Source organism: Mandrillus leucophaeus, unplaced genomic scaffold (genome assembly GCF_000951045.1).
Source record: "Mandrillus leucophaeus isolate KB7577 unplaced genomic scaffold, Mleu.le_1.0 Scaffold52, whole genome shotgun sequence".
NCBI classification, from domain to species: domain Eukaryota; kingdom Metazoa; phylum Chordata; class Mammalia; order Primates; family Cercopithecidae; genus Mandrillus; species Mandrillus leucophaeus.
In genome coordinates this window covers 3,378,044-3,388,706 of record NW_012105586.1, presented here as the reverse complement: position 1 = coordinate 3,388,706, position 10,663 = coordinate 3,378,044, and the positions used below count along the sequence as shown (strand labels likewise).

The window sequence follows — 10,663 nt, the reverse complement described above, 5'->3', positions numbered from 1 at the left end:
GGAGGCTGAGGCAGGAGAATGGTGTAAACCTGGGAGGCGGAGCTTGCAGTGAGCTGAGATCCGGCCACTGCACTCCAGCCTGGGCGACAGAGTGAGACTCCGTCTCAAAAAAAAAAACCAAAAAAAAAAACACAAAGAATTCTTTCCCACCTATGGAAGATCATCTTACACACACACACAATCATCCCTACGGAAGACCTTACACACACACACACACACACACACACACACACACAGACACACACACAAAATCATCTAGTAGAGAGATCCCAGTTTCAAACAAGAGACCAGCACGGGCAAATACTGACTTGGCACCTCTTTTTCAGCCACTATTTCCATGAAACACAGTGTAACTGCATCAGCCCATCATAAAGTCCACATTATCGTTAAAGAATTTCCTACCACTTTTATGCTGCTGAAGATGCCTGGTGAAAACCTGATGCCATTCATCTCAATGAGTATGGTATGGCTCAAACCCAGGTCTCTCTGGGTGACAGGTTAATGAATAATCACTTTCTTCTGCCACCCACATTTCCTCATTAAGAGCAAACTGACCGTATTCTCCAATCAGCCAGCTGATACTGCTTGTTTGAGTCCACATTGCAGTAGAGTTTCAGGAGATGATCGAGTGAGTGCCTGCCCAGGTTAAGAAGGCGTGCTGCCTGATGGGTATCAAACATGTTTACTACATACAACCCAAAGTCTTTCTGTAGCCATTCTATGTCTGAATCAGCACCATGGAAGACCTGAAAACAGAACCAAAGTCATGCAGTACACTGGTAGCAGGCCACTCATGCTTGGAAATTAACTCTGCCTCTAGCTTATTAGAAAACTGGAATTAGAAGGTAGTCTCCGCTGTCCCGTCTGTAGTGCAGTGGTGTGATCTTGGCTCACTGCAACATCTGCCTCCTGTGCTCCAGCAATCCTCCCACCTCAGCCTCCCAAGTAGTTGGGACTACAGGCGTGCCACCATGCCCAGCTGATCTTTGGTATTTTTTGTAGAGACGAGGTTTCACTATGTTCCCCAGGCTGGTCTCATTCTCCTGGGCTCAAGAGATCCTCCTGCCTCAGCTTACCAAAGTGCTGGGATTACAGGCCTAAGCCGCCTCGCCTGGCTGAAGCCAATGTTCTAATCAAGATTAGATACATGCAGCCGGGGGTGGTGACTCACACCTGTAATACCAGCACTTTGGGCCAAGGTGGGTGGATTGCTTGAGGTCAGGAGTTTGAGACCAGCCTGACCAACATGGCGAAACCCTGTCTCCACTGAAAATACAAAAATTAGGCGGGTGTGGTGGCGTATGCCTGCAATCCCAAGCTACTCGAGAGGCTGAGGCAGGAGAATTGCTTGAACCTGGGAGGCGGAGGTTGTGGTGAGCCAAGATCGTGCCATTGCACTCCAGCCTGGGCAACAAGGGCAAAACTCTGTCTCAAAAAAAAAAAAAAATTAGATATATGAGTTTTAAAAGTTTCTTTTGTCTTCCGTCACAGCTTTCTACACTCCTGATTCCATACCCTTAAAGTCTGAAACTGTTATCAACCAAGGAGACACCTGAAAGCAGCTCTAGTAGCTTCAGTACGGTCATTAAGTCCAAACAATCTTGACGGCTGGGGCTCACTGCAGTAGTCATTAAAATTATTTAACATTTTTCTGGGTGGTAACAAGCTAAGTCTTAGCTGTTCTAACAGGGATTTAGAAACAAAAGCCATTTAGCATGGTACCCTAGCTAGGAAATGACACGATTCCACCCAACTTGACTGGGTGTAGGTTGAAATGATGAAATAGTACACTGCAAAGCACTAAAATTCTTGTATGAGCTCACATGCATGAGTTACAAAAGGCTGGCTGACCTTAACGATAGCTGGGTCTGTGAGGCTCTCATTGAGAATGTACATGTCACTTCGAAGCTCCAGAGTGTCAATGATGAAGTCTTCCGTCCGAGTGGAAATTTGCATCAGGCAGGTCAGTCCCAGGAAGCTCCTGTAAGAGTGGTGCTAAACCACATAGAAGGAGGGGAGAAGAGAAAAAACAAAGATTATATTAGACTTTTCTTTACTGATTTTGAAAAGTCAGTTACAAAGCTAAGTTATATGATTAATTTTTTACCAAAAAAAATTACAATTAGTATCAATTTTTTACTTCTCCAATAGATAAACTCACAGAAAATGTAAAAATTTTACCCAGGGTCATTTACAAGATACCTCCAAGTCGACTGCAAATTCCTGACAATTCAAGAGCTTTTCGTTTAGTTCCACAAGTTCATCCAGGGAGGATATGAAATGGCATGGTGTCTCTTCTATAGGTCTGTATAACTGGATCAAGAGAATAGTGAGAAAAAGGGAGGAATATAGAAATCATCCCCCAGTAAAGTACAAAGTGAACTACGAGTCTGAGAAATGACCCAAAACTGTAACTTTCTACCTTAAAGATCTTCAAGGAAAAGTCAAAATTGCATCAATGAATCTACTTATTTGATTCCTCTTGGGCCACTACAAGGCACCTTATAAACTGAGGCTGGGTACTAACCTGGGGCTGTGGCTTTTGAAACACTGAATCTGGTGGGGTAAAGTGATTTAGTTCATATTGATAAGGATGTGCAAACCTGAGTAAATAAAACAAAAGGAGAAATCATTCTGATTAATTCCACGATTCAAAGGAAAAATAATGCCTCTTATCCAATCTGTAAAAACAAATGAGAAAAGGCCACCGTGAAAATATCTTCCTTTTAATAAAGAGCTTCATTATTTCAGTAATTCGAGTACAAATCATAAATCAGATATTTGTTCACTCTTAAAACATGATAATTAAGTCTATTCATTTCTTTAGAGAGCTGGAGATCCAAGCAGCTTTATAAAGATTTGAGTACTTATTTGCAAAGTACTCTATGGTTGATGTTGTGGATAATACCAAAATGAGAAATATATAATTCCTGTAGTTTGAAATAACACATCTGTAAAGTAAGGATGAAGCAAATATTTCAGTTGGCCAAGAGCTTAATGTTATGTTTTCTTCTGATCCTAAGAAATCTGTATAAAAATCCTCAACCTGTGATGTGTTCCTCGAGGATCACAGTAGCCCAGGAGGGCAGGGTTGCCTTTCATGGCCTTTATTTCTCCAGCACTTCGCTTGTGGCCTCACATTGCAGAGCTGGGGCTAAAGGCATGAATGCTGGGGCTAAAGGCATGAATGCTCACACAGACTCTGGCTCTATGTGAGGAAAAGGCCAATACTAACCAAATTGTTATCACCTTTTTGCGTTATACTAAAGGCAACATCCAAGTTTTTCCAAGATGCTTATATTGCCAGTAAAAAATGCCTTTCTTTACTAAATTCATAAATGAGCCTTGGGCTGAGCACGGTGGCTCACGCCTGTAATCCCAGAACTTTGGAAGGTCAAGGCAGAAGGACTGCTTGAGGCCAGGAGTTTGAGGCCAGCCTGGGCAACACAGAAAGACCCTGTGTTTACAAAAATAAAAACTAAAATTAAAAAACAAGTCAGGTACCGGGTATGGTGATGTGTGCCTGTAGTACCAGTTACTAGGGAGGCTGAGGTAGGGGGATTGCTCGAGCCCCAGGGGTTAAGGCTACAGTGAGCTATGATTGCACTATGGCACCCAGCCTGGGTGACAGAGCAACACTAAAAAAAAAAAAAAACAACAACAAAAAAATAGAGCCTTACCTACTATTTGAGTCCTAATAAGAAAGGCAGAGCAGTATAGTATGGAGGAAAGACAAATTTAAGAAAACATGGGGCTGGGTGTGGTAGCTCCAGCCTATAATCCCAGTACTTTGGGAGGCCAAGGAGGGTGGATCACCTGAAGTCAGGAATTTGAGACCAGCCTGACCAACATGATGAAACCCCATCTCTACTTAAAAAAAAAAAACAAAAAAAAAAACAAAAGATACATTAGCCAGGCGTGGTGGCATATGCCTATAGTAATCCCAGCTCACTTGGGAGGCTGAGGCAGGAGGAACACTTGAGCCCAGGAGGTAAAGGCTGTAGTATGTAGTGAGCTGTGTTCATGCCACCACACTCCAGTCTGGGCGACAGAGCAAGACCCTGTCTCAAAGAAGTTCCAACTCTATGAGAAGTCTACGTCTCTCATTTTGGTTTTACATCTTTTTTTTTTTTTTTTTTTTTTTGGAGACGGAGTCTTACTCTATCACCCAGGCTGGAGTGTAGCGATGCCATCTCGGCTCACTGCAACCTCCACCTCCCAGGGTCAAGTGATTCTCCTGCCTCAGCCTCCTGAGTAGCTGGGATTACAGGCACACACCACCATGCCTGGCTAACTTTTGTATTTTCAGTAGAGATGGGGTTTCATCATGTTGGCTAGGCTGGTCCTGAACTCCTGACCTCAGGTGATCCACTGATCTCAGCCTCCCAAAGTGCTGGGATTACAGGCGTGAGCTACCGCGCCCAGCCCTTGCGTTTTACGTCTATAAAATGGGAATGAGAGTCACTGCTACTTCTCAGGACTGCAGTGAGGTTTATGAGGCAATGCTGTGCAGGCCCTTTGTGAACACAAACAGCAGGTTTTATTGCTAAGGCCCAGGTTGGGGTAAGGAGGAAATCACTGCTCCTCAGATTGTTTTCATGTATATCTCCACAAAAGTGAAACTGTGAAAATGTGGCATAAAGGTAAGTACTCACAGCAGAAAGCTCAGACATAAGCAAACACTTACATGTCTTGCTCAACCTGCTGGGTTCTCTGCTGATGGATGAAATCAGCCAGTGCAGGGGGGACGTCCAAGTCCTCAGGACGATCCTGTGGGCGTTCCCGCCTTTCCTTAGAGAGAGCTGGAGACCGAAGCAGTGACAAAAACATCATAAGCACATTCATGTCTTTTCTAGTTACACAGGGGTAAACTGGCTCTCTTTGTGTTCTGTTTTTTTTTGAGACAGGGTCATGTTCTTTCCCCCAGGCTGAAGTGTGGTGGCACAGTCACAGCTCACTGTAGCCTTAACCTCCTGGGCTCAAGAGATCCTCCCACTTCAGCCTCTGGAATAGCTGAACTGGGCTCCCTTTGAAGAAAGGAGGGTGGAAGAGAGACCTGTACACCCTTCCTGGTTTTTGCACCAAATAAAGTGAGACTCAAACACAGGCAAAGTATGCACTATTTACCTTGAGGGAGAGGTTTCTGAGCATTGGGTTTGATGAAGATTTTAGGAAGAAATGGTGTGTTGGAATTGTCAATCTTCTCTCGAAACTTGAGCTGAGGTCGGATGATATTTTTTGCATGAAGCAGTCGGAAAGTTTCAGATTTTGCTTTTTTGCCATATTCTGCTGCCTATGATCAATGCATACAAATACTTTATAACACAGCAACTTGATGAATTAGAAAAGTAAATTCCAATTTATGACTTCCAAGGAGACAAGAACATCGCAAGGGCCATTCACTTAAGAATGTATGTGCATGTGGAGGTCTCCAGAAAGTGGAGAAGAGGGTGTAATTAGGTTGCGTGTGTTTATGAGAACAAACTAAAGAAGGCAGTGGCCAGTTCTCTAATAAATTAGAACAGAAATGCATGTCAGAATGAGCAAAATCCCTATTATGAAGCTGACATCAAGAGCCAGTTAATCTGAAAAGCCCTCACCTTACGGTTCCAGCTGGACACTACCGTTTTGGGGACCTGCAAGCCGGCAGGGAGGACAGGCTGCTGATTCTTGTTTACACCTGAGGCTTCATCCAGTAAAATACCCTAAAAGTAGAAGAGGTACTAGTAAAGCATTTTTCCTTTTGAGGTAGAGTTAATTACCTAACATTTTATTGATTTAACACGGAGTATCACTCTGTCACCCAGGCTGGAGTGCAGCGGCATGATCTCGGCTCACTGCAACTCTTTACAGTTCTGAATAAGGCTCATTGCAACCTCTGCCTCCCGGGTTCAAGCGATTTTCCTGCCTCAGCCTCCCAAGTAGCTGGGATTATAGGTGTGCACCACCACGCCTGGCTAATTTTTGTATTTTTAGTAGAGATGGGGTTTCACCCGGTTGGCCAGGCTGGTCTTGAAATCCTGACCTCAAGTGATCCACATGCCTCAGCCTCCCAAAGTGCTGGGATTATAGGCATGAGCCACCACACCCAGCCTAATTCCCTAACATTTTAAAGAGATGTATTCAGAGACATTTGTGTAAGAAAATATACCTATATAAGAACAGATCAATGTATCTATCAAAATATCATGTTGTATGTGATAAATATATAGCTGGTCCCCAATGTAAGACAGTGTGACTTATAATTTTTTGAGTTCACAATGGTGTGAAAGTGATTTGCATTTAGTAGAATCCATATTTCAAGCACACTTACAACCTGTTTTTCTTTTTTCTTTTTTTTTTGGAGACAGAGTGTCTTGCTCTGTTGTCAGGCTGGAGTGCAGTGGCGTGATCTCGGCTTACTGCAGCCTGCCTCCCGGGTTCAAGCAATTCTCCTGCCTCAGCCTCCCAAGTAGTTGGGACTACAGGCACGCACCACCATGCCCAGCTAATTTTTGTATTTTTAATAGAGATGGAGTTTTACTATGTTGGCCAGGATGGTCTTGATCTCTTGACCTTGTGATCTGCCTGCCTCAGCCTCCCAAAATGCTGGGATTACAGGCGTAAGCCACTGTGCCTGGCCCTGTTTTTCCTTTATTTTGAGATGGAGTCTCACTCTGTTGCTCAGGCTAGAGTGCAGTGGTCCAATCTCAGCTCGCTGCAGCCTTCGCCTCCTGGGTTCAAGCAATTCTTGTGCCTCAGCCTCCCGAGTATCTGGGACTACAGGCGCACACTACCAGGTCTGGTTAATTTTTGTATTTTTTTGTAGAGATGGGGTTTCACTATGTTGACCAGACTCGTCTTGAACTCCTGACCTCAAGTGATTCACCTCCCCTGGCTTCCCAAAGTGCTGGGATTACAGGCATAAGCTACTGTGCCCGGCCACAACCTGTTTTTCACTTTCAGAAGTATATTCAATGCTACTTGAATTATATGAGATATTCAACGCTGTAGTATAAAAATAGGCTTTGTGTAAGATTTTGCCCAACTGTAGACTAACGGAAGTTTTCTGAGCACATTTAAAGCAGGCTCAGTTACGCTATTTGGTAAGTGAGGTGTATTAAATGCATTTTTGACTTATAATATAGGTTTATTGAGACATAACCAATTGTAAATCAAGGAGCACCTATACAAGTTTTGACAATTTAAAAAAATAAAAATTTTACAGAGTTGATCAATAAAGGTGATTAGTATGTCATGCCAAGTAATTAATGCATTATTTGTTCAAAGGCAGGTAGGACAGGAACTACCCATGCCCAATACTCGATTGACTCTTTACAGCTCTGAATTGGGCTGAAAATTCTAATATGATTTAACAGTGTAATGTGGCCACTAAAATAACTAAGAAGTTCCTGGACTGCCTACATTAAATACAGAAGTATACTGTTTGGAACGAGACTGCAGGGAGTCCTAATCTATTTTGCACTTTAAAGCAGACGTGAAATATCAGCTTGGGCACTACTAACAGAGGCACACGCAGGTGATATATAGGAGTATGGCAGGACTTGAAATCACAGTATACCAGAAACTGCAAAAAGATTTGTGGGCACTTAGACTAGGGAAGAGATAACTTCATGGGACAGGAGAGCATGATTTAAATATTTTCAGGACTGTCAGATGGTTGAGGTTAGATTTGTTTTCCATGATCCCTGTGTATTTCTGTGAAAATAATGTTCTGCCATAGAATTAGGCATAAATGGATAATAAGCAAGATAGAATAATACACAACTCCTTCCAATTCTGTGAGCTAGGGGGTTCAGTAGATTTTGAGTAATGGTATAAATCACCTCAATTTTGGTTGGGTGATTTAAACGCCTCTTCTCTTGACAAATAGAATTTTCAAATCTTGTCAGGCACGGTAGCTCATGCCTGTAATCCTAGTGACTAAGGAGGCTGAGGTGGGGGGATTGTTTGAGGTCAGGATTGTTTGAGGAGTTCAAGACCAGCCTGGGCAATACCGCAAGACACTGTCTCTATAAAATTAAAAAAAAAATTAGCCAAATGTGGTGGTGCACACCTGCAGTCCCAGCTACTTGGGAGGCTCTGGTGGGAGGATCACTTGAGCCCAGGAGTTCGAGGTTGCGGTGAGCTATGGTTGCACCACTGCACTCCAGCCTGGGTGACAGAGCAAGACTTCAGTCTCCAAAAAAATATAAACAGAATTTGCAGATCTGGATGGCAGATTCAGAATAAGGCACTTTATTTATTTATTAATTTTAAATAAATACAAGGTCTCACTACGTTGCCCAGGCTGGCTCTGGAACTCCTGAGCTCAAGTAATCTTCTTACCTTGGCCTCCTATAGCGCTAGGATTACAGGAGTGAGCCACTGAACCTGGCCAGAATAAGGCAATTTAAATTTTTTTTTTTTTTTTTTTTTTTGAGATGGAGTTTCACTTTTGTTGCCCAGGCTGGAGTGCAATGGTGCAATCTTGGCTCACTGCAACCTCTGCCTCACGGGTTCAAGTGATTCTCCTGCCTCAGCCTCCCGAGTAGCTGGGATTACAAGTGTTCACCACCAAGCTCAGCTGATTTTTTATATTTTTAGTAGAGATGGGGTTTCATCATGTTAGTCAGGCTGGTCCTGAACCCCTGACCTCAGGTGATCTACCCACCTCAGCCTCCCAAAGTGCTGGGATTACAGGCATAAGCCACCACACCAGGCCACCTTTTTTTTTTTTTTGGATACAGAGTCTCACTCTGTCACCCAGGCTAGAGTGCAATGGCATGATCTCAGCTCACTACAACCTCTGCCTCCCGGGTTCAAGCGATTCCCCTGTCTCAGTCTCCTGAATAGCTGGAATGACAGGCGTGTGCTACCATGGCCCGATTAGTTTTTATATTTCAGTAGAGACAGGGTTTCACCATGTTGGCCAGGCTGGTCTCGAATTCCTGACCTCAGGTGATCACCTGCTTTGGCCTCCCAAAGTGCTGGGATTATAGGTGTGAGCCACCGCACTTGGCCGGAATAAGGCACTTTAAAAACAGGCTTTCAGGCCCAGCGCAGTGGCTCACGTCTGTAATCCAAGCACTTTGGGAGGCCAAGACAGGCAGATCACTTGAGGCCGGGAGTTTGAGACTAGCCTGGCTAATATGATGAAACGATGTCTCTACTAAAAATACAAAAATTAGCCAGGAATAGTGGTGGGTGCCTGTAATCCCAGCTACTCAGGAGGCTGAGGCAGGAGAATCACTTGAACCTGGGAGGTGGAGGTTGCAATGAGCCGAGATTGCCCCACTGTACTCCAGCCTGGGCGACAGAGCAAGACTCCATCTCAAAAAAAAAAAAATCCTCGATGGGGCAGTGATATTTTTAAGACAACTGTAATTGTTCTTAGAAAAAACATACCAACTATCAGAAGGGAATATTATTATAAGAAATGTTAAGCTTATTTCCTTTTCATTTTCTAAGGTGCCTGGGTTGCTCCGTCTATTCATATATTTTAATAATATAAAGCTATTTGTTAGTTACCATAAGAGTAAAGGAAAATACTCACCACTCTCTCCAGAATTACATCATTGGCATCAACCAGCAGATCAAACTTGTCTTCCAACTCTGTCACTTTACTTCGATCCTTAATGTTGCTGCGACACCCATGGTATTGCATTACTCGGCTCATGCTAAGGAAAGGAAAACCAAGGTTAGCTTGTAGATTTTTATTTCATTTGTTTACATTCTGTGAGAGAAAATGTTCAAATGATGTGGCTCGGACTGTTCCCAACACATCTTTTTTTTTTTTTTTTGAGACAGAGTCTTGCTCTGTTGCCCAGTCTGGAGTGCAGTGGCATGATCTTGGCTCTCTGCAACCTCCACCTCCCGGGTTCAAGCAATTCTCGTGTCTCAGCCTCCTGGGTAGCTGGGATTACAGGCACACACCACCTGGTCTGGTTAATTTTTGTATTTTTGGTAAAGACAAGGTTTCACCATGTTGGCCAGGCTGGTCTCAAACTCCTGACCTGAAGTGATCTGCCTGCCTTGGCCTCCCCAAGTGCAACCTCTGCCTCCCAGATTCAAGCGATTCTCATGCCTCAGCCTCCTGAGTAGCTGGAATTATAGGCACATGCCACCAGGTCTGGCTAATTTTTGTATTTTTAGTAAAGATGAGGTTTCGCCACGTTGGCCAGGCTGGTCTCGAACTCTTGACCTGAAGTGATCCACCTGCCTCAGCCTCCCAAAGTTCTGGGATTACAGGTGTGAGCCACGAGCCCAGGCTTTTTCTTTCTTTTCTTTTTTTTTTTTTAAAGAGACAGGGTCTTGCTCTGTTGCCCAGGCTGGAATGCATCAGTGCAATCACAGGTCCCTGCAGCCTCGAACTCCTGGGCTCAAGTGATACTCCCACCTCAGCCTCCCAAGTAGTTGCAACTACAGAGGTGCACCATCACTCCCAGCTACTTTAAAAATTTTTTGTAGGGATGGAGTCTCCCTATGTTGCCCAGGCTGGTCTTGAACTCGTGGGCTCAAGCGATCCTTCTGCCTCGGCCTCCCAAAGCACTAGGATTACAGGCATGAGCCGCCATGTCCAGCCCCCAGTACTTTTTGATGAAACCAATAAAACTTGCACCCTAGCTGGGTGCAGTGGCTCACACCTGTAATCCTAGTGCTTCGGGAGGCTGAGGTGGATGGA

General features: G+C 44.0%; 1 protein-coding gene across 2 annotated transcripts in view; it reads right to left on the bottom strand.

Annotated features, from left to right (window-relative positions):
• The window catches only part of EXOSC10 (exosome component 10), a 29,930-nt gene that overhangs the window by 15,467 nt on the left and 3,800 nt on the right, over positions 1–10,663 (bottom strand). For both annotated transcript variants that reach the window (XM_011996604.1, XM_011996605.1), the window contains exons 3-10: positions 9,536–9,659; positions 5,601–5,705; positions 5,128–5,293; positions 4,688–4,802; positions 2,528–2,603; positions 2,203–2,313; positions 1,852–1,995; positions 556–746 (exon numbers count right to left, since the gene is read on the bottom strand). In XM_011996604.1, the coding sequence (XP_011851994.1) occupies positions 556–746; positions 1,852–1,995; positions 2,203–2,313; positions 2,528–2,603; positions 4,688–4,802; positions 5,128–5,293; positions 5,601–5,705; positions 9,536–9,659 (1,032 nt within the window). The remainder of the gene's footprint in view (positions 1–555; positions 747–1,851; positions 1,996–2,202; positions 2,314–2,527; positions 2,604–4,687; positions 4,803–5,127; positions 5,294–5,600; positions 5,706–9,535; positions 9,660–10,663) is intronic.